The sequence below is a fragment of the Rhopalosiphum maidis genome, chromosome 3 (genome assembly GCF_003676215.2).
Source record: "Rhopalosiphum maidis isolate BTI-1 chromosome 3, ASM367621v3, whole genome shotgun sequence".
NCBI classification, from domain to species: Eukaryota; Metazoa; Arthropoda; class Insecta; order Hemiptera; family Aphididae; genus Rhopalosiphum; species Rhopalosiphum maidis.
This window is the reverse complement of record NC_040879.1, coordinates 52,061,448-52,088,165: the sequence shown is the minus strand read 5'-3', so window position 1 is coordinate 52,088,165 and position 26,718 is coordinate 52,061,448. Positions and strand designations below refer to the sequence as shown.

Sequence of the window (26,718 nt, the reverse complement as noted above, 5' to 3'; positions counted from 1 at the left end):
AGCACCGCATTATAGTTGTTTCCATCAACGTTTAATTCCTTTATTTTGATTTTATCGCGTTGGAACTGTGGAAAATGAACTTTCATAGTTTTTTGACGTGAATATTGAATGTGACTATATTATGATGTAGTATGAGTAACTTTATTTCAAATATTCCAATATAAGTGAGTTTGGACCATTGAAAATTTTATAATTAGAGACTACCTACCTATACATAATAATTTAAAAATAGTAAAGAATTCGATTTAATTAATATTATTTTTTTATTAGATGCGAGTTTAACAATAAAAAAAAATAAATAGTTTTTCGTGTCGTTAAATTTTTCCAACGTATGACCTTTGTGCCATAGGTTAGCCACCCCTTCTATAGGTTATAATAATATTATGTTAATACACCACCTCAGCATTCGTCATTTATCAAACATGTATATGCTCGGAGGTCACACGCCTCACGATTTATGTAAGTATAAAAGTGTGTTTTTTGAATAACATCGAAAACAACAAACTGAAAATATTGAACGTCGAGGGAAAAATCTTTATCATCATCTGTTCCTTGATCTACCACTGATTCACCATTTGTAGTTACATACCGGGTCTAATGACCTAAAACTCCAACGAATGTTCCGGGAAAACTTCCGTGTTTTAGATGCTAATTTCTATCGATTGTTATTACTTTCTTTTAATGAAAATACAGATGTACCTATAACGGTGTTTATTTTTGGTGAATTTATACAATTCTTTTATTTATATAATGATCACATAGTGTTCGGTATAAAAATAAATGTTTCCACTATCATGAAATTCTAACCTATAAATGATAATAATATTATGAGTCATAATTTATGACAAGCCATCAATATTACTACGACCGATATACTATATGTATATACACTATAATGAAACACGTGTAGTAAATAATTATGAACTTTAATTGTCCATCAAAGTTATTTGTTATTTATCATATTGTTATACTTATACAAAAAATTATTATTTTTATTTAGTAAATGACAAAAGAAAAACAATCATTGGACTCTCGTTAAATAAGTTTAATATTATGGTGCATTATATTTTTTATTTAAAGACAGAGAAGAATAAAACAAAGCAAGTGATGAAAATGGAGATGTAGATGAAGAAAGTTTTTATTCACCAACTTTATCAAAATAAAATATATTATTTTTTTTATTTCATATAGGCATTATAAAATATAATCATCATTTATCATATTTTTATTCCAAATAAAGAACACAGAATGCATTTTTTAGAACATGTTCTGAATGCGCAATTGCATATAATTGCTTAGTGCCTACATACTTTGAGATTCTTATATACCTACTAAAAGTCCTCAGTCTTAAAGTTATATTAATATATTAGTTATTACAGAAATCGTTACACGCTATGTATACGAAAAAATACTATAAGTAAGTACTATAATAATATCATGTATTGATTAAATTCGTCTGTCACGAGACGGAGAGATGGGATCATCGAAATCACCACTGTCATTATATTATTATTGTTAGTGTTATTTAAAATTATTATAGTCTAGTCACAAAGCTATTGGTTTTTATAATACACGTACATGTATAAGAAGAAATCGCAAGTAAGATTAAAATTAAAATTGTTTTTTTATTATTATTCAAGCGTATTTATTTCATATGTTTTTTAAGAGTTTATAAAATATAAATCATTGCTATAATAATACAAAATTGACACAACAACTACTATGTTATTTACTTAAGTATGTACACAAAATATTTATTTATTACTATTATTTGTATATATTTTCACAGCAAAAATATTTGTTTACGTTAATATTTTTTAATTTTGTTGAAAATTGATTTGGTTTTTTTTAGATTTCTCAAGAATTAATTTTACAATACAGTGTTTTCTCTATTAACTTTCGTGATCGTCATTTCGGGAATATAATGAAAGATCCGATCACCTTTTTCCGATAGAAGATCGGATATAGAGGGGTATTTTTTTTATTTGCGTTAGCGTTGACACATAAAGTAAGTAAAAAGAGCAGAAAAAACATTCCAATTCACGACACACTTGTTTTTCTAAATCAATTTACGCGCCTCTCCTTTTTTACTTATTTAAATAACCATCACTACTAGGGAATTGAAAATCTCGCCAGTTATTTATAATAAAATCAATATAAACATAGGATTAAAATTCAAGTCTAATAATTATTTTCAAGAAGAATTTAAAACATTGACATTTTTTCCAGCGTAACATATAGTCATAATTATAGCATTTTAAGTCATATGTTACGGAATTTTTAACCCATGTTTTGCCAATATTTTTCGCCTGAAGTAGTCGTTTGACAGTATTTATAGTGCATTCAATTCCCGCGTGCACCTATTATAATAATCACGATAATAACATCATATTGTAATATTACAGTTATGCACACACTACGCACTACATAATACATCATCTGCAGCAGAGGCGAGTTCGGTCAAGTCCCTAGATAACATTCTGATCGTCAAAAAAAAAAATAAATAAATAAATAAAACGCAATTCAAAATTCCGAACACCGTTTTCGTGAGATACGCACACGTGGTGTATTAATAATAGTGTACAAAATTGTTCCGATAAAATATCCGCACTCATATTCGTACATATATATATATAATATATCTGCGTGTTTAATATTTTAAGCATTTTTGTGATTTACCCGCGAAACTCGGTTATTGAATCGTGTAAACAAAATAAAAAGTTTCAAATAGCCGCGGCATGTTACAATATTAATAATATCATGGGTGTATACTTTATAATATCATAGAGATATAATATATGGGGACGGTTATACAACGCGCACGCGTTCGATAGTCCAACTAAAATATTATTATTATTATGTATTATTTATTATTGCTTTATCACTCGTTATGATAATAATATTATAAACGTTTGTAAAACAAATAATACACGGATCGGATTTAAAGATCAAAAGTATAGATTTCGATAGTTATTAACAGTTCAAAATCGTGTTCGCCCAGAGGTACAAATGCAAAGAATAAAAGCAAACATTTCAATATTGTACGCGTGTTTGTTATTATAATCATCACGATCGTTAGTTGAGTTGTACAAATAATTTATTATTATTATTAAATAAACTTCAAATATCAAACCACTAAAGTTACGCTGATATTCGCCTATAGGCGGACATTTAGATAAATTTTAGGGGAGGGGCTGAATGAATGAAGTTTACAATCAAATAGCACGATACGAATTCACACAACCCGTCGCCTATCAGTGTTTTGAATAATATATGAATCCATTTAATTATCATTTATTAGGCTATACCTACTCGAAAAAACTATTAATAATTATGTTTTGCTTGATCTATACCTACAGCTAATAATAATAATGATATATCCGCAACATCTAAAAATCAAAAATACGTTTATAGCAATACCTTAATTGTTTTGTGACTGATCGCGCAACGAAGATAAAAGCTATAATATAAACTCAGTAAAAATACCATTCAATTTATAAAATATTTTTAAATAATAATAAATTATTTGAGAGGCCCCTTTTAACCACCCCCCTTTGCCAATTCGCAGCCGATCGGGATGATAATATCCATATTTCACATATTATTATACTCTTGTGCAGCAGCACAGGTGTTGAAACCTTTCTCGGTCTGCTGCCCATATGTATTGCATATATTATGTGCTAAACGGATAATTTATTGATGTGGATAATTGTTTTACAGTGCTTACTCTCATTTTTCTTTTAATAATGAATTTATTCAAATTATGATTTTTTCATTTTTTAAGTATACTTGATTGGACATACCCTGGCGCTGGTGTTAAGTGAGTGTTCCCAATTTGAGTTCCCGGATGGGTGACCACCTGGGAATTTTAGCAAAATTTACGTAATATCATAACTTAACTAATAATATTTAGCAGTATCTTTTCTAATATAAAAGTACTTACGAGTTAGGAAAATAGTTTAAGATTTAATTGGTTTAAAAGAAATGAGGGCTAAGATAATTTAATAATAAAATTATTACAAAAAAAATATATGATTAAACTAAAATTTAAACATTTTCTAAATATAATAACTAATATCTATAACTAATAATAACTAAATATCACATATATTTAATATTTTATGAAAAAAATTATTTAAAACTAGCTATTTATCCTTAGTATACAAACTTCAATAACTTATGAACTATAAGTTATCTCTATCAAATTTCGATAGAGATGCACCAAAATTTCATAAAATTGACTAATTAACAACTTACAATGTAAAAAAATGGTGATTTTAATTTGAAAATAAAACTTGTATTTGAAAATATTCCAAGAAACAGTATTCGAATAAATTCGTTATTAAAGGTTAGTGAGATAGGAGAGGGGGTGAAATGCTCGATGAATCCTTTTGTAAACATTATTCAATCCACCCGCATTATTTGGACATATATCGTACATGCGATGAAGAGTACCTATATATTATGATAATATTATATAAACATCGAAAACAAATATGAAATAGTCATCAAAGGTTCTTTTGTTACCTTTTGTCAGGGAAAAAAAAACAAAAACTATAAATAAACGACATCATCACGATTTACCTTCGTTGTTATTTAAATTATACGTATATATATATACATATATAATATGGTTTGTATGTGTGTGTAAGTACATTTTGAGTGTGTAAAGTCGTGAAACGCTAGTGATAAACATTATATTATTTTAAAACCCTGGGAAAACATCTCTATAAAATAAAAATAATGAACGTTTTTGTTCGGATGAAATATTAAATCATAAAAGGACCAACACGCGCATGTCTCGTTTGAGATGTTTAATTTGACTATAGATGCACTGCACATATATTATTAAAAATTATACAAGCTAACTGCACGCGCATAATATGCGTATGGTACCCGTGTAGGACATTCATCTGTCGCCGTCCGTTTATCTTTGGCCGGGCCCGCTTCATATAATAAACAGTTTTTTTTTTACGTATAAGGAAATCCGCTGGATTATCGACCATGGTTTTAATTGTATAGAATTACAATTTCCATAACAAATCAAAAACTATATATCCTATGTCCATTATACTCTGTTTAAATAATGTATTTGAAAACATTATCGACAAATTATGTATACGTAGGTATGTTACTGTTACTTCAGGTATAGGAATGAAGTGATTGACCAACATTAAATTCATAAAGATCTACAAAAAATATATTTTTCGTATGAAGAATCGTATAAACTACTAATACAGAAAACTATAATAACTGTTGATATTGATCATACTGGAGGTTTTTTTAGAGGGGGCTATTAAATTTATAGTAGTAATATCTAACAAAGGAAAATAGATTTTAAAACCGTCCACGATTGACTGTTTGGTCGCCGCTGGTCTATATTGTCATATACCCACACATTATCAGTAAACATCAAATAAAGCCGAATTGCCAGACAACGTTAAAATAACAATGTTAGTTTTCAAAATAAATTTGAACTGTATGAAATACCCGAGGTTTGTGAACATTTAATTAATTCCAAATATATTTTTTTTTACAAAAATTAAGTGGTATTATACTCTTTGTGGTTGAAAAATAATGAAATAGTATCGTGGCGACAATTTGTTGATAAGGAGATGAAAATGCTAAACAAAGCTACTCGAATGAAGGTGTGTAAGAGGGTAGTCATGCTAGGAAAATCTAAAGGAATGATGTATCGAAATCGAAGACTAAATAAGGAGGTTATTTCTAAGAAAATTGAGTTTTTGAAACCGGATTAAATGTGATGATAAGGTTGGATTGGGGAAACAATTGTATATACCTACCAAGAAGCGAAATGAGATTAGATCATTTTCCAATGATTTGGTCATATAAAAGATTTATGCAATTACCGAAGTTAAGCTTTGGATACAGACTACGAGATTTAAATACTATAGGAACCAGGAGAGCACGTGAAGATTAAATTCAAATTGAATTCGATTGGTTGTACACCTTAAGAGTTTAAAATTATAATATTAAAAGTTCTATAATAGTTTGTTCGGGGTAAACGAATAACAAATAGGTTAGTTTCTCTCACTCTGTATGTACTATGTATAATATAATATTATATACGTATGAAAGGTGTTTACATTAGTTTATGTCCAAATGTTTTATTAGGTACATATTATTTTAATGCGTAATTATTCATAACACCGATTAAACATTAACGACAAGTATAAAATATATTCGGTCCGAACACTACAGTAGGAATATATATATATATAATGTAGCACATGCAGGTATCAAATATTACCCTAATATTTTATTATCTATAGTGATATTTATGATCAAATAACGATAATTAAATTCAACCTCCTATCGTTTATGTAGGTCAGTTACAAAATCAAATTACTCATATCGAAGAGAATATGTAATAGAACTGTGAAAATAGGCTGGTAAAAACATACGTTTGAACTCTGGAGCATTGTGACCTGTGAATGCGAAACAACGATTTTAAAATAAAGTTGAAGGTATGGAGATATGGTGCTAAAAACGGAAGCTACAGGAGAGGACAAGCTGGAATAGAAATGAAAAATAACGAGGAAGTTTAGTGTTAGATAATGTTGGAGAAAAACGAAGTTTAATGGAGATGATTAAAATAAGGTACGGATTGAAAATTATTGGATACATAATAAGACATCCGGAAGAATTTGTTTATAACACGAACACTGTCCTAAAAGAATGTACCTATCTGTTGGAAGAAAAATGAATAGCAGGATGGCTTCTTAACTCCTTTGTAGGAGAGTTAAAGTAAAACAGAGCTAGTGCCTCGTGTAAAGGACTGGAGGAAATTCCAAATTATGGATTAAAGCAGAGAAATAGAATACCTGTGAAGAAGAATTATATTATGTAGTTACTGCATTGCAGGATACAGAGTATATTTTCCCGTTTTCCCCCTTGTCCAACATTACATAATTCAGAATTAAAAAAAAAATTAAAAAAAGGAGTGGAATTAAAAGAAAAACTGAGTATATCACGTGCCATATTAATCAATAATATGTTTAAAAATATCATTAAAAAATAAAATCGATCATTATCGTCGCGACTCATTCCTAATTGCGTTCATATAATTTAAGCTATTTTTTGTGAGTACGCACGGACGTTAACTGCGTTATATTATTATAATATTATACGTACGGATTGATGTGTCGAGACAAATTATGAAATTAGTAATTACATCGTTATCGCATACACCTTTATGCGTATTATAGTAACGCCCCTATATATGTGTGGTCTCGGCTGGTGATGAGCTCGGCTAAGAGGACGGCGTCCAGCCGGCGCTTAATTGTAAATCGACTTAAAGAATGATGATGAGCCTAGACCATTAAAATATAATATTATCATCACCGTCGTTTCGTTGATCCCAAATTAAAAGTTCCTAATATAGACATTATTGTTACGTAGTATTTCTTTTTTAAGTTTCGGACAACATTTTTTCGTGTCTATGCAGTATAGACGTATTATCTTATCACGTACCTATATATAATGTACTTTATAACGCAGTTTGTCTGGTGTGTGGTCGACGTCATTATAGTTATATAAAAATATCGAATAACAAAATATAATTAACCATACTTTAATTATTAAATATATTCATTATATACTATAAATAACGTATATTAGTTAAATACGAGAGCAGTCTTATAGTAGTACAAACTTTTCAAATGATCTTTTTTGAAAATGCAGTTGTATTTAAAGTAAATTATAAATTAATTTTTCTGAGTAATTAAAATATATATTATACTAAAGTCTAAAAGGATGAAATATGGTTTAAAAAAAAATTAAAATAGAATTAACATTAATTTTTAATCTATATAATATATTTATTTATTTATTTTATAAATTAAAAAACGTCGATAGATAGGTACTTTAATATCATTCATACCTATTAAGTTGAAGAGCTTAAAAATAACAAGTTTGCATTTCAAATTAGGTATATATAAATATTAGAACGTCATCATTTTCAAAAAAGTCTTCTGCTATACAATTTAAAAAAAATCAGGAATAAAAGATGACTCTCATATTTTGAAATAATCAAATAAATAAATTTATATCGCCACCATAGGATACGGCTAAATGGTATACAATTAATTATTTCAATATAAATTCATTATTGAAGGAAATATTAGAATAATCATACAAACGATGATCACTCTGTATACGAGACGATAAATAATAAAACACACGTGCAGACTGCGTCGTAGCCACTGTTTTCGCACAAGTGCTATTGTTAATTAATGAAAATCCGAGTATAAACACACACACACACACATACATATATATTAGTATTATAATCAGTCGGCAGACTGAACTCGCATATTGCGGCATCGGCCGTACATAGAATCGCGCCGTCCAATTGCACGAGGTTTCTAAAGTGCACTATAGCGAGATGAAAAACGTAATAACATCAAATGCATTTATAATGCATTTTCTTGGCCGCTAATCCACGATTGAAGAAGAATTATATAGAAGACAATGAGATGTGATACGAACCGCGCCGCGAGACAAATAATATCGTCCGCCGTTTATTTATTATATTTTTGAAATGGATTAAATTTTATTCTTTTATGTATATAATATCCTAGCGAGTAATTTTCAATTTCCGCTTTTTATCTCTCGGCCCTTAATCATTATTGAAAACCGGCTACTCGTTCTCGACCGTCGTCAAATCCGTCATCGCCGAGCGCATATCGCGGCGGGCCATATAATTTAGCGTACCTGCCTATATACACACACGAATCCTCGCACCCTCACGCGCGTAATATACGTATATAATTATTTAACCCCACCAAATTCACTGGTGGTAATACACAAAATAAACAGTGCGTGAGGTGCGCGTGTTTGTTCACACCGAACATATGTATATTATATAGAGAGCGGATCTGACGCATAACTATTCAGCCGTGTCCTATTAAACACCGTCTCGTCGATATTATTATTGTTATATTGTTGTGTTGTATAATGTGTTATTAATCGCCATGACACACGGCTGAACGTCGTTCCATCAACGAGAGTCTTGTGTTTTCGGGTCACGTTATTTTAATAATATAATATTATATCATATATGTACCGAGAAATAATTATAACAATGATTATACGAGTATACATAAAAACGGTTGGCTTTCCTTCCGTTCGTCAGGAATCCGAATGAACCGCGTGTGTTAAATTTCAATAGTTTACTGCTGAGTGCTGATAATATATAAAATTATTTCGTACTCCGCCGAATCAATAATCATTACATTTACCTTTTATGTTTGCCAAAATATAAAGTTTAGTTTTAAAATATATAATATTATAATTATAATCGAGCGAAAAGAAAACGTTTACTCTTAATCGTCACACCGAAAGCATGCTCACCTACATTTTTTTTCGTTGGTAATAAATTTATTTCAACTCTGATTTTTTTAATAAATACCATAATATATACTAAATTATTTTAAAAATCTTAATTCTTAAACCATTTAAATGGTGTCCTGATGGCGATACCAACTCCTTTTTTAAAATCAGAATCATCTACAGTTGTCTTGTCCAATCTATTTTATATTTGAATAAAATAATTTTTAAAGATTATTTAGATTATTATCCTAGATTAATACATAACATAATTTTATTATTCAGAAAATCTCAAAAATTAGGGGAATCAATCTATATAAATGTATGTTAAGTATTATATTTATATTAAAACCGTCCGAGCATAACACTTTATTATGTACCTATGTATATATACCTACCTACTTATTAATTTCGGGCGAGCAATTTGGTTTTCGCGTGATAACAGACGATCACCATTATAATATTATAGTAGGTATAAAAAGTTACAAAAAGTATTTATTAATAATTTGAAATATAATTACCTCTTTATACACGCGCGTATATTGCCGGATGTTATTTTGTTCGCGGAAACTACACTGAGTCGTGGTGAGATTCGCCAAGCACGCTCACCCTCCGTCATTCTATATATTATTTTAATTATTATACGCGTTTATTAAAATGTTGATTTCAACGAATTTTTGAATATCTACTTAGATTGTGTGTGCCGTTTAAGGAATTTCATTGAGTGACAATAAAAGATTATTTTTTTTTTCAAATTAAAATTCTTCTTTATATTTTATACAAAGTACCTAAATCATTATCAAGTAGATAACAAGATTACCTGAGTATTCAAAAATATTGAAGGATACAATTAAATGTTAATTATTTACTTTTATACAAATATTAAGTTGATTTTTAGATCAAAAGGCGTAGGTACCATTTATACTTTTTACATGGCCAAAAATATGATGGAGTGAGAAAGCAAAAGTTATTAAAGCGCGTAATAATAATTGGTTTTAAAAACTTTAATAATTTATTATTTTATGAAAATCATTAACAACAACTTTATATAATATCTCAAATAATAGATAATAGTTTATTTGGCACTTAAATTTAGTATGCTTTAAGCAATTGACTAAAATATGATTCATTTCTGAGATTAATCAGACCTTATATTTTTATATATTTATATGAAAACAATATAGATAATGTTCAGCATCCGCGAGTAGATTATAATTATTCATTCTCAGTTGGTCGTCGAAAGTACTATGCACGCGTTTCCATTAAAAAAAAAAAACAAACCCTTTTGACCCATTTTTGTTATTATTGACACGAAAAATCAAAAAAATAAAAATACTGTGCTATAGATTTTCCCGTTTACGTCATTCGCTACATACATATTATCTATTATTTACACAATGTAATGTTATATATGATCATTATACGTAAGTCTTGCGGACAATCGATCGTGATAAACTGTTCAGTTATTGAACAGCGCAGTTATTCTGACGCGCGCATAGGCGTGGAATAGAATAATATATTATAAACTTTGGGTTCGAACGCGCGCAAAGGTGACGATGCAAGGGGTGTAGGGATTAAGATAGGTCGCGACAATACTGCGATAGGGAGATATTATTATTTTCGATTGTTGCTCGTCAAGCTACCATATTGACGTTATATACCAACGCTTCCGTCGACACAAAAGAATTCGTTATTAGGCGCGTAGGTATACGTATTCAGAAAATGTGCATAGACCATTATTCTTATTTTTCGACGGGCCGCTTATAATATAATAATATATAATATATGAATACCGCGCAGTGGTCTCTTCTACAGCCAGTAAACATTCATTATCTTAAAAAGTGTTGTCAAAGTTTTTGAAAAAAATATATTTTTTTACATAATTTTAGGTCATTGAGAAACAACATTTTTGAAAAACATTCATTAATTATTATAATTAATTATAATGGAATTGTAGTCGCTATACACAAAGCAAAGAACTCGGCTTATTAATATTCACGTTATTATTTCGTATAAATGACCGTTTAGAAAAACATTAGAGTGCCGTTTTTAATTCAAAAATATGAATTTATCTACCGAAAAAAATCTAATTCGGGACATCCTGCAAAGGTTATTATTCTCAAATTAAACCCTAAAAAAAATGTTGTGTTCAAGAAAAGGACTACAGCAGCAACGTCAGCAGGTCAGCTGTACATTTTATATAATAATATTTTATCTGCCGTAAATAGTCAACGTGGTATTTTTTTATTTTACAAACCATTACAACACATAATATTCATCCGCAGTGCGGGGCATTAGTAAAGCACGATATAAAATTATACTGTATTATACGATATTGAGTTATATATTTTATCCTGTATTATTGAGGAAATATAAGCAACCTATAACTGACTGTTTAAATAAAAACGGTACAACTACAAATAACTACAATAATTGTTCATTAGGTAATACTTATTATAACTATTAATTGTTCATTTTTTTTTAGTTTTGTTTTACTTTTAGATGATGTGTATACTTTTAGTCACATAAGTATCTATTCTATTCTAAAATAATTTTATTTATTTATTTTTTATCTGTTAATCGATTAAATAATTTCAGATTGACTCAAATCCGTATGCTTATAATGGCTATAATATATTATGTACCTACTATAACTAATCACTTTTAAATAATTTAATAACTTATGCTAGGTGTACATGTTATTGTAAACATTTAAATCGTGGTTTATATATTGTGATACGCAAAACGGTCAAAAAAAAAAAAAAAATAGCAAAATAAAAGTTTCGTGAAAACATCGAAAGTTTTTGAAAAGTTTAAACGGCTGAGTGGTAACATGAAATTTTACATTTCCTCCGTAATAGACGAGAGTACGAGACGTATTGTAATACTGTAGCGACGTGTGAACGGAGGTGTTGACAATAATAACAATGTTATGGCGATCGTACAATTTTAAATAAAATATATCACACCAAACACACACATATCCAAATGAAACGAATAACGCGCACGCATGCTCGCGTTATATACATTATAATATACGTGTGTGTGTGTGTGTGTGTGTGTGTGTATTACCGCCGGGAAACGGGTCTCGCGGAGCAGTAATAATATAATGTTGTATTCCAATCGACTCCTCCCGCGGACGCGTGTTCTGCGCGGCGGCTACACGCGACGCTCGCGCGACACAAACCGACCGGGCGGCCGACACCATTGCGGCGCCTCATAACCAGTTTGACGCAGATACGAACATTATAATATTATCATAATATATGTTTAGTTTTATATTATATCGTACACATTATACGGGTGCGCAGAGGTCGACTTGGTCTTTTCGTGTTTTATTTTTATACATCTCTCAGAAAACGGGTTCGACGGCATCTTCGTCGTCGCATAAAATGCATCATCTGTGATTACAATATTATGCACATATTTTAATATTATTCGTCGTCGTCGTCGTCGTCGCGACTCATAACCGCAATAATAATAATAGTGTAGGCAAACCCATATGCAAAGTCGGCTGTCGTTATTGTAATATCGTAATCGATAAAAATATTTTTTATTACCTTATTATTGTTATTATTGCAGTTATTTACTCACATTTCAACCATCTGTTGTTAAAATAATATTATGTTTCATATGTATATTATATTATACGGATTGCAGGAATGGTCGCAAGTGGCTTGAAAAGAGATATCATGACACGCGAAATGCATAGAATATGTTTTAGCTGTTACATCATTCAACAATTTTCGAAAATATGTACGATGTATATTATTATATTATATTGTATTGTATCCAAGATCCAAAAGATATATAATAGGTAACTAATACCTAAGGTATATTCTTTTTTTCTAAGTAATAATATGTACTTATTTTAGTGAGTAAAATTGCTAAAATGTGTAGTTATTTAATATTATTTGTCTGACGCTGTACATAGTTTTATGTAACATAGTATTATATTATGTACTTATTAATACGTTTATCGCGTGACGATAATAATCTTTGTCAGAAATCCATATTATCGAAATATAATTATCTGTACCCAAACGGCCTACCAATATCTCCTACACCATTATCTGAGTTCAATAATAACATGATATTTTTCTTTGTCAAAAATTCAAAAATTATTTTCAATGTATATGTAACTAATAATAAGTATACACTGAAAAGTGCGTATAGTGTCCTTTTTAAACTTATTATACAATGAATGTTGTGATTCCATCAATTAGCTTAATGGAAATAACAAACGAGGTAAACATTAAAAAAAATTAATTTGTTTTTTTAAAAGAGAAGAAAAATGTTTTCTTAACAAATATTATACTCTAAAAATAAACAAAATATTTTACCTACACAAGAAAAGTAAAGTATCCACATATCAAATAGATACTATATAAAATTATATAATATACAATTAACAAGTGTCAAACGAATAAACGATGCAATATAGTTATAAGATACAAATGTATTTTCAATTTGAGATATGCATCTTAGAAACTGCCCATTAACGAGCGAGACAGACGACTTTATAATATTATTATTATACACGCTCAATCTCAGGATGACTACAGTCGCTATTATTATTATTATATATATATATATATCTACAGTGTCGTTTTCAGCTCTGTTTTTCTGTATATTGCGATTTAAAATAAAAGGACTGCCAACAAACATTACGTCATTACATACAAAAACGAGTATAATAATAATATACTCGGCGGTGGCGTCGAATAAATAAATTCATTATACGAGTACTGTCTGTGTGTGTATATGTACTTACAAGCGACAAATGACGTTTTCTCACGCTTCCAATTTTTACCCTTGCAAATCAATTTTACTTTTCAACCATTAAACTACCATTGCTATACACTCGACACGCTTTTATTTACTTTGCTCCATACTTATATATAAGATTGAAATGGTAATTTCTAAGTTTTTGATACATAAAAAAAACTGAAATTTTTTTCATGTGGTTTTTATTATATTTTTTAATAAATACTCAATCGAAATCGGTATATAATGATTCGGGTACTGCGAGTGAGGTTATAAATTCCAAAAGGGTGATTACAAAAAAAAAAAACGAATCGGCACAACAGAGTCGACATTTAGGGTTGAGGTTAAGTCGATAAACATTCCTTTACTACGTAAATGTACATTGCAATTCACATTGTTATTAAACACTGCATGCGTACTTACTCAAAGTAAATCCCAAATAATGAAATAACGTAACAATTTTGTTTGATTCTATAATATTATTTATCGTTTTAAATCAACTCTTGAAAAAACATTTAACAAAACTTTTTCTAACAACAATAATATTATAATAGCTCCACCGTACTATATATTTTCTCAATTCCGAAGCGATTCCATTGTACATTCGTGATCGTCTTTATAATTATTATGATTATTGTTTTAAAACGAAAATAAACTGTTAAACAAGTATTCAAAAGATTCAAAAAGTTGATTAACTATACGTGTAGCGTCAAAATGAGAACCGTCCGTTTCAAATATCAATTGTAAAAATTGTAATTCTTCCTCCCTGAAGGTCAAACTTAATAGCTACTGATGACGTTGTACAGGGTGATTATTCCTTTAAAATTACATACAAATGTGTGAATATTTTTTTAGACATAATTTAAGATCATTTTAAAACGAGATTTTAAATATTTTATTTTATGAATGACATATAGGTATACTTATAAATATTATATATACGTATATATAATATTACACGTATCCCTAAGTAGAATACCTTTCTGAACATTTTAATATGAACTTAGAATGAGCAAGTAAATACTATTATAACTAGTCGACTCCTCGAAAATATTGTTTCATAATAAAGACCTCAATTTATGAATAAATAAAAAAAAAAAATTATAAAAACGTAAATACTTTCCAAGCAAATGTTTACTTTTAAAATAATCACCATGTTTGTACATATATCTATATGTATATGTATATATTATACATACATACCTAGTCACTTGAAATAAAACACAATAATATTATTATGATTATATCAATATACATGAATGAGATATGCCATCAATTCCCGTAGGGGTTTAAACCGCAGCCGCCGAGAGACCTGCTGCAGTGAATCTCGATAATTTTCTCACTATCAACACACATAATATACAGAACCTCCCACTTGTAACTTTACTATGTGTATAATCGACGACGGGAGGTATAATTCCAAAAATTCTATTGGTCTTGACAGCCCACTTTTATTAATGACGGATGGATTTATATATATATCTGTGAATGAGATATAAATTAGGTCGTTGTGTCTGCTTACACGCAGAGAAAAATAATATCAATAATAAAATGTACGAGTCAAATACATATGAAATATTATATATTATTATTATGATATACCTAACTGTAGGTACTGATTTCGATCGACAAGATCACGCACCTGTTTTATATTGCTTATACATGAACGTATATTATATATTATATAGTGTTTCATCAAGCATAATGTTCACCCCATTGCTATCATTTATAATAATTAGTTTATTTAAATTTTTATTTTGGAATTTTTAAGTACCTATATGAAGGACCATATTTTCAATACCTAAAATTTTGTTATGCAATCTATAGATATAAGAATTAAAGAGTGTCTCATAGTGATGTAAACTAGTTTTCAAAATGCAAACTTATATTATTCATAATCGATTTTTAGGAAGATAAATTGTCTAAAAATGTTTATGAGGTATATAAATCAAAATCCAAACGAGTATTTTCTGAATTAATAAACTTTAATTACCGAGGATTAATATTATACTATTATTATCAACATTTATAAATTGTAAAAAACTTTCTTGGTATCTTAGGTACGCTAGACTAAACATTTAAACAACATAATATTTTGAATGTTACGTAAAACCATGAGATACTAAAGACTATAATATAATAGTATATATATACTATTTATATAGTTCATAAATCTTGAAAACTCAGAAACTACACGAGGTCGAACTTTGATGTAAACAATTTCAAAATAATCAATAAATCAACTAATAAACAATTTTAAATAAAAATAGTAGTTCATTATATTTGAAAAAAAAGTTTGTAAACCACCAATAATCATTAAATTGAATAAAAAAATCAAAGATTTTGCAAGTATATATATATATATATATATATGTTTACAGTAATTGATGAATGTATATGCTTGTAAATTCTAAAAACCAATAGATTTTTGAACAAAATGCATCATATGGGTTTATATGATTACATTACGATTTCATAGTTAATATTTTATAATTTAATAATAATATAACAACAATGATGGGTAATATTAGTCTTGATATTCGAGTGAGAATTTTTAAAAGTCTGTCAGACCTCGGACAACACGCGTGACGAAATATCGAGAGCCGTCATAATAAAAATATAATACCTATAGAGGCCTCTATGATATATTATACCTACCTAATGGAATAATATCGCTTATATTCTATCGTGTGATTATATGTTTATAGTCGTGCGACTAATACAGATTAATATATGAGAATTATCGACTCAATTGATATCTGTCCGACGTATACGCGAGGGTGTTTTACATAATACATCACATTATATTATACGTTATACATAATATCATTATAATATAATACATAATAAAGTATGGTCATGAAAATATCATTATTTTATTACGCCATCGGGTCGACGGTAGAATTATACTCGACTTATAATAATAATAATAATAATAATAATATAGTATTACGATGCAGTAATAAAAATATTGACTACACCCAAATAATATTGGTGGTCCTATTGCCCATAAAGATCGACATCCAAATGATATTATTTGATATAATGATATAATGATATTGATTCCCATTTCCCACTGTAATTTTTCTATACATAACACATAGAACTCTGATCTAATACTTTTGAATTTATAGAACTTATATAATATTATGCGGTTGATAAAACTTGCATATTTTTTGAGTGTTAGTACGTTTATAATGTCATTATTTAGTGTAATAGTGTAAAAGTAGAATTGCGTAAAATGGACCAAAATGTATTACATATTATATGCATGGGAATTATCGATAAAGTGATGGATATAGTATATATAATATATAATTGAGGCCGCAATATATTATAATATATAAAACGTGAAAAGCTTCTTACCTCTGCCTGTGGTTTTCCACCTTCGGATATGCACTCCAGTTCGATCGGCGAGTTTTCCGTGATGTGGATTTTCTCGCCCTGCACGATCCGCGGTCGGTTCGGCGGCACCAGAACGGTCAGCGTCGCTTTCCTGGACCTGATGGCCGGCTCGTCCCGCTTTCCCGTGCCCACTTGGCACTGGTACACGCCGTCATCGTCCAGAGTCACAGGATTTAGTTTCAAGTTGTATTCGCCTGGTGTGACGAGATCAAAACAATAAACATGACGATCATGTAACAATAACAACAACAATTTAACAATAATAATAATAATGAAAAAAATAATAATAACAACAACAACGATGAAGCCGTCCCGCGTGAACACTTAATATATTATAATTAATGTGTATTATATATGGTTGTATATAATATAATATTATAATATACAATGTATTTAGATTTAGGTATCTGGATAAAAATTATTCATTTTTAATTTTTCTTGACAAATATTGAACATAATATGTAAATTAGTACTTTTGAGATGTCATTTTACGAATTCTATACTTTTTAAATCGACGAGTGTTCGGGAAAATTTTCTCAAAAAATGAATTAAATCAAATTTTGTTATTTTACCGTGGGTAATTAAGAAATTAACGATTCTTAAAAATATGGAAATGTACATCGAATACACGTGATTTCATGCTGTCATTGGGAATTTTAGATTTTGATGTTCTAAGATCTAAACTAGTTCATTTTTGGATTTTAAAACCAGAAAATGTAATAAAAAGTTTATTGTATAACTTTATTCAAATAATTTCGTTTATTCATCATCACGTATTATTGAAATATTATAATATTTAATTTTAATATGAAACATTAATTGTATCTACCGTATTAATTTATTGTCCGGTTAAAAGTAAAATTTATTCGTCTTTATCTGGATGAAATTATTCTCAACGGTGAATTAATATGGAGTAGCGGTCGTCGTTGGGTAGCAGGCACGTCAGATCGAACCGGTCGGCGACCGCGGTAGACCCATGACGCGGGTTGGGGTCGAGGAGTGTGCATACATTATATAAATATATATATAACGATAATGCGACGTATACCTATGCGAGGAAAGAAGTCGAACACCTGTTGCTGCTGCCGTGCAAGTCGTCTACACATCACGCGCCGCGACGACGACCACGACGACGACCTGTGCAGTGTGTACCTATACCTACGCAGCATACGTAAGTCCGATGAGTAAAACTGGATTTGTCTGTATAGTCGGTTGACGGGTGTATGTGCGTGTATATATAGATATATTAGTACATAATATAAAATATAAATATATATATTATATAGACTGTAGCAGAAGCGACGACGGTTGAGCATAAAAACGAGATTATCGACGATTTTTAAGAGCTGAGAAATATATTAAACTGCGCGCAGTAATGACGACGGTAATAATAATAAATAGTTCGTTGGTATTCGAACGGGATCAGTCGCCGCGCCGCCAAGTCGAAGGGAAAAACGCGCATCGACTTGCAGTTATACAGTGCGCACAATATAATAATAATAATAATAATAATACATAATAATACGATGGTTCGGACGGACGAAACTATATAATATAGTCCAACACGAAAACGCCCATTGACGTGTCGATTCTACTTAAATAATATAGATACTGTTGTTATTGTGTGTTGTTATTATTCCATTTATTCGAACGGCTTCATATAATTATATTAAAATATTATAATATAACACGATGATCGGTATAATATTTTAGTTTTTAACGCGGTCGGTGTTCGTTAACTATGTACATTTCGATAATTGTTTTATATGATAAATATTATTATTATTATTATTATTATTGGTGTATTAGTCTATTATACAATGTATTCACTATCCATTGCTGTTGTAGCAATGCTATGGTCCGGAACGAATATGTGTATGTTGTATGTTTGGATGTGACAAGAATATTTTCTAATAAAACCGCATCATATAACAAACGGTCATAGACCATAATGTCGAGCAAGTGAGCAATGAACTACTGCACGAAAATGTACAATAACATATAATATTTCTATTAAATAGTTAGTTACCTTTTTTGGGGGGGACGGGTAGATGTTTTAAGGAATAAAAAATTGTAAAAGCCTTGTATGAAATTTTAAGCCATACCCAAATAAAATCACCGATGTACATAAAAAGATTGGGAATATTATTAGAAATAACAGACTTTTTAACTATTTTATGTATTTCAGAATTTTAGATGTTGAACAGAGCAATTAATTTTACAAAGATGTGTGTTGATTTTTAGTGTCTGTGTACACGATAAGCAGTCAAAAAAGCTTCGATTTCCAACATTGAGGGTAGTTTTGGACAGAAAATTTGATGTTGTTTATTATTTAATAAGGTCAAACTTAAAAAATTCCCAATATTTTTTTTTTATAATTTGGAAAAAACAAACAAAAAATTAAGGAAAAACTAAATTTTTTATGCAAATCCAATATTATTATTAAAATAATGGGTTTGCAACCATGGTTACCTCATAACATTATTAATATTATTATTATTATATGTAAATTAATTTTAAGAAATTACTACTTAGGTACCTATTTTTACCATTAACTTATTTACACTGTTTACAGTAACTCGGTAAGGTGGTATTGACTCAAAAATTAAATACAATAAATTTCATGGTACGTGGAAACCTCTTCTCATCCAACCATGAATACTGGTATTAAAATTAATAAGTTAAACTTTGACTTACTTTATAGTAAATTAATCATGAATCATTGTTCTCTTTTAAAATTATGTAGGTAATTAAAATATCGATGAATTTATTATTATTTATATCTAAAGTTATTCACGCCAATAAAATTTAATTAAAAAAAAAATTAAAATCAAACGATTTTTACATCAGTTTTATTCTTCATGTTTTGCTGAGCCTAAATGCTTTATTAAAATATTATTATGTGTATAAAAATATTTTTTATTATAGTTGTTAATTTATCGCCATTATTGTTTGCACTTCACAAACTATGTTCTAATTAGGTATAACCTAAAATGCATATTTGTCTAAATTAACTCTTATTTTGATATTGTGTATGAAGATTTATTACACGGCAATTAAATGAACAATTAATAAATGATAGATTAACAAAACTAACAATAACTTAAATATGAACATAGTATGCAGTTGAGCTAAATAAAATAAAATCAAGAGTTGACTTTTAACTTTAACCGGCAGAGTCATTAATTACTGTATCTATACATATTAAAAAAACTATGCTTGTCGATTTATGACTTGAGGTTAATTTATTGTTAACCTTGGCTGCAATATTATTAATATTATAATATTATGTCAGTATAACACTCTTATTTTCCTCAAAATAAATATTAAAATAATTTTATATATAATTATGTTATAATAATATCGTTATCGCGTCAAGCCATATCGATCGATTTAAAATATTATTTAGATCTTACCGAACACCGATTAGTATAGATTCATACTTTTACATGGTGATTTTGAGTGATTAAAGAATATTTACAGTAATATTATTGATTTCATTGCGGTAATTGAACTGCAAACGCGCGAAAAAAAACGCATTATGAAAATTAATCGATTTAATTAATGCTTAATAATAATTATTATTGTTTATAGACACGAAAACAGGTAATAAATGAACATTAAAAATGTTTTAAATTTCGGTAAAATATAGCAGTGTAATATATTATGACGATCGAATTATAACTAAGTAGCTATATAAAAAATAAATAAATACATTTCTTGATTCCATTTACATAATAATTTTGCTGTTCATAAAATGTCGGATGATACTATGTAGTCTGTAGCAATGGTTTTAAACTAATTTCGGCATATTTTTTTATACTTATTTTTTCATTCCATCTCTATAAATGTTATTTTTTTATTTTAATATCATTAAATATTTGATTAAGAACTGTACCTATATTGCAATTATAGTATTCGATTAAATATGTATAATAGAAAGCATAATATTATTTAAGGTCTGTTATAGATTGTTGAGTGGTATTAAAGAACGAATGGTAGTAGCAAACCCAGAATTAAAGATGAGCATTTATTTAAGTAGGTACAGAAATTTAAAAGAAAATATTTAATGCACACATTCAAAAGAAATTTTTAAACTTGAATAAAAAAATAATCAGATCTCGCATAACGAATTGATATTTGTTAAATAGTGTTTGTAAATTAGTGAAAATGAGAGTTGTGAACAATGTTGTTCAATATTATATTATAGTATGTTTATGGTATTACCACTATTGAAGTATATGCAATAATCAATAATATTAACATATTCAATTATTAATTCGTATTGGGTGTTTTTGACCTATTCGGGTGAGGCAACAATATGCTATATTAGTGTCCTAACGCTCACAAATACAATATGTTATTGGCTTATCGCGTTGGCTGCGGCCATTATATATATATATATATATATATCATCTTTGTTTAAATAATTTATATATGTGTATAATAAAATATTAAATATTTATTTCGTTAGTTTTATTAGTTATTATAAATTATATAATATATACAACAGTTAAAAATAGTAATTAAAAATTGTTTGAAGTGAGAAGGGTTGAATGGAGGTCACTAATAATTGTCTGGTGTCCCGGAGCCCAATATATCTTTAACATGGTCATGAGAAGTTGTAGTGGTAGTAATAATAATACTTTTAAGAACTTTTGTAAATTATTATTCATAGGTAGGATGTATATTGTAAGTACTTAGAATTTATTAGTGAAAAAAAACATCTTTATTGTGTAATATAACAGTTACAGGTCACGTTTAGTATTATAAAAGTTATTATCCTTTTCAATTTTAAAACAAACTAGGCTTATTTATTTATTTTCTTATTAAAATAAATATTACAACCTACAGTATATAATTTTATTTATTAAAATATATAATTTTTTTTTCTTTAAACATCGCAGCACTTATATCTATATGCTGGAGCCAGTTTTAATTAAAACGTTTCCACATGAATTAATTTTCGAGTAAACGAGACTTAGCATTTATTATACGCGTAGGTCGGTACCTACTGCACAATATCATTATAATTATAACACTTACACACTATGTAATATAATGTTTTAGATCTTTATAAACCTCGGGAATCAGAGTTGTACATTATTTATTGTACCTGACTACAATAAACGCTTATTGTAAAATAAATTATGAAACGTTTTAGACTGTCATAAATTAATAGAATAATAATAATAATGACGGTGAATTAGGTTTTCTAATCGATTGTCAAGTGCTTGTTTAAAAATGTGCGGATGAGAATATTTTTATCATCTTCAAAATGTAATTAATTAAAACTGTTTATTATAATTATACGATAGATATTGTCATATTGTATGACGTGAATAGAAAATGAATGATAACATAATAAACGATTTAATTTATTACGGTTAATATCGAGTTGAATGTTAAATAAAATATCATTATAACCATTGATTTTTTGAAAGAGTGATCTTCCGATTTAAGACACAGTTATTTAACGTAGCACATATATATTAATGTTCGCGTACGTCTATCTGAAGTATAAAATATGTAATAGAATATAAAACCCGATTGACTTGTTTGTAATAATTTGTATAAAATACAGGCAGATACCTACATACACTAGACTGCGCGGGTAAGTTATATAGTTTTGTAACTTAACGTTTTAATAATAATAATACAACTCGAATCACAACGAACGGATTAAAAGAAAACTCGTGTATAATAGTCTGTAGAATTACTATTATTGTGTCAAACCCACGCAGCCATCAAACAAACTTACGGACACTGTTGCAGCGAAATGCGGTGTGCAGAGAGGTACATACCGATTGGTTCTGCGAGTCCAAAGACCACATTTTTGTTACGCGAGATCAATATTATATATTATTATTATTATGATATTATTATGTTAGGTGAGGTGCACAGCCGAATCGTAACGCAATTACAGCGGACATAATAAATAATAATAATAACAATATATCAATGAAAACAAAACAAAACATTATGTACGGCTGTCTTTCGATGTATAGTTTTGTAGAAATATATATTATGATATATCATATATTACAGACGAGTATAGATGTCATTGAAAAAAAAAAATCTATATGGGAAACTATCGGCGCGGGTGGCGCGTCGTCGTGGCGGCGGCATATTTTTTTTTCGTCTCGGTTATCGGTTCCTGTATTATATTTATATATATTATATAGTGTACGATAATAATTTATTAATAAAACATAATATAATGTAGTATGATAGAAATGTATCAGTAGTGTATTTAGGATTTATTCGAGGGGGGAGATATGACTAAAATTGTCGATGTCAAACGTCCCAGCATTTTATTACCTACTCATAAAGTGATAAATGGATAAATCACAAATAAAACCATATAAATATAAGAAGAATAAGAAGGGCCAAGGGGGATATTATAATCCCACTTACTCCCCCCCCCCCGGTTAGATTAATACACCGCTGAAATGTATCATAAAGATGTGCTGCAGGATTTTGGATGGCAAACCGGAGGCTGGATCCGAATTAAAAAAAAAAACTCCCCCGCCATTAATATTATCATCATCACAATCTGTTGTAGATTCGTCTGATGCAGCAGTTAATTATATTTTCGAATTGGTTCCCTTGGTTTATTTTTATATTTTATTTTTTGAATCAAATGCAAATAAAATAAAATAAAGTTATTTAACCGGTCTATTTTTTTTATCATATAAATTTACAAAGCGATCCCACCGATTAAACGTCTTTACGAGACTAATATTTTATATCATAACAGTAGCATTAAAACCATGGTTATAGTAAAAAACACTTGGTTATTTAAGTTATTTTAATGTATGCCCCACATACACGGTATTCACTGGATAATAAAAATTAACTATCTAACGCAAAAACTATACACAAATCATATCAAAATAAACAATATCCTCTACAGACTACATTGTTAAAAAAAAACATTTCCAAATTTATGGTACATTTAGGCAAATAACTGGAAAAAATATTACGTACGTACATATTACATCTCTATTATAGTAGTTAATAGATTTTTTTTTTTTTAAAGTTAAAAAGTGTTATATTTTGTATATATAAAATGATTATACAAAATATATATTAAAACAAATATTTAAATTATTAGTTATTAATTTATTGTGCACGTTTATTTAATGCATTAAAATGTCTTAAAACTTTTCAGTAGTATTATTTTGCTCGAATAAAGGTTCTTAAGTTTATGTCACTTTTCCAACGTTTCTCAACCGAGTATACGTGTACTACTGGTACGTGAGGGGGACGCAAAAAACAGCGAAATAACCAATAAAATAAAACTTGATGTTATTCGTGAAATATTTTATAATTTAATCATTTTTGACACAAAAAAAAAACAGTTTTTATAATATACAATAGTCTATAATACTATAATAAATATAGATAACGTTATAAAGGTGGTGGTTATACTCCCTAACCATGGAGGTATATAGAAGAGTAATGAGAGGTCAAGGGAAGATATCAATGAAAACAGTTGAGAAACGCTGATCTATGCCATAAAAGAAAAAAAATACTCAGTGAGAACCAATTCGGATATAGGTTTTTTTTAGCTATGGGAACCAATTTAGATGTCGGATAAAACAGGTTTTGTTCTTGTTTGTAAGCATAATCAACTTGGCATAGTATAGACATAGATAACTGCAGTGATATACATAGTTCGCAACATTGAAACATTTCAGTCAGCGATCAGTCGCGTTACACATTTTAAAAACAACAAAAAGTTGTATAATGTTATTGATGAATGATAATGGTTATAAATTTATATTTTGAAAAGTTTTCAAACAGTATATAATATAATAACGACATAACATGCTCTAAACGTTACGTGTAAATCTCGTTTTAAATTAAATTATAATATTGAAATTATCATGTTTAATATTTTAATAAAGTTATTTTGACGTTAACGTAAAGACTTTTAATATTATACATATACGTCATCGTATCACCGTTGGCTGCAATACGCGCGGGATGAATAATACATTACGCGTTCGAAACAGTTTTGAATTTTTTTATACTCGACTGAGCTACTTTTGTTTTTGCTGTTAACCAGTGTTTAGATGCGTCATTTTTTTTTTTATATATACATAAATAATTATATAGGTAGAAAACGAACTAATTGCGCCGGGAGGGGTGAGGGCGAAGACTGATTATGTATTATTAATATTGAAGAGAACCATAATTATTACAGGTATGCTGCAGCGTGCGGTCGTCGATGCTGCGCGCGACAGGACGAAATGCATTTAAATAGAATAAGCAACAGGTGTAATGTAACGATAATTCTGGTACAATCAAATACGTAACAACAATAATAATAATAATAATAATAACTATAGATAAAATAACTAACAACAATATAATATATTATATTATTAAATTAACATTTTACTTACGCCAAAGACCACTAAGAGTTTTGTTATAATAAATAATAATAATATAATATTATTATTATATGATGACCTGCATCTTTAGTATTTCGTATTTCAAATGAATTCATTAACTTGAAATTGCCTACGACTAAATTAGCAATCCTATCGTTTCGGGGTGAAATCGATTATAAATGTTGTTTCTATCATATAATATGAGACAGTACAATATATACCTATTATACCTACTAAAAAATATTTGTTGTCAAAATTTTTATTTAACGTCTGTATAGATATGTATAAATACAGTGATAATTGTTTTCAACACAGACATTCCTCACACGATGAGTAGATAAAACTATTTTAATGAACTTGAATTAAAAAAAAAAATCATTGACGGTTATTATAATAATGTTTACGGTATTTATACATTTTTTTAGTAAATAATTCAATTATAAAAATCAATTATTATTTTTATATTAATAAACATATTTATCAGACTTTTTAATATAAAAATAACAATAGGAAAAATGTGCGTTTGTAGAATAAAAAATTGTATAATATTGTTTTTTATACATTTATTAACCGTTAACATAAACAATTATATTATAAAAACGAAATTCTATACGAAATTATTAAAAAATATTTTTAAAAAAATCGTCATGCATTTTATCTATTTCATATTTATACATATTTTTATTTATTTAGAGTACATTTAGAGTACTACATATACGTAAGTAGAACGTACTGAATAAATGTTATTTTCTCGTACATCTTATACATAGTAATAGTATATAAAGTTTAATGT

General features: G+C 28.5%; 1 protein-coding gene across 2 annotated transcripts in view; it reads right to left on the bottom strand.

The window, feature by feature from the left end:
• LOC113557202 (irregular chiasm C-roughest protein) overlaps window positions 1–26,718 on the bottom strand; it is a 209,240-nt gene that overhangs the window by 148,904 nt on the left and 33,618 nt on the right. For both annotated transcript variants that reach the window (XM_026962583.1, XM_026962585.1), the window contains one exon: window positions 17,485–17,717. In XM_026962583.1, the coding sequence (XP_026818384.1) occupies window positions 17,485–17,717 (233 nt within the window). The remainder of the gene's footprint in view (window positions 1–17,484; window positions 17,718–26,718) is intronic.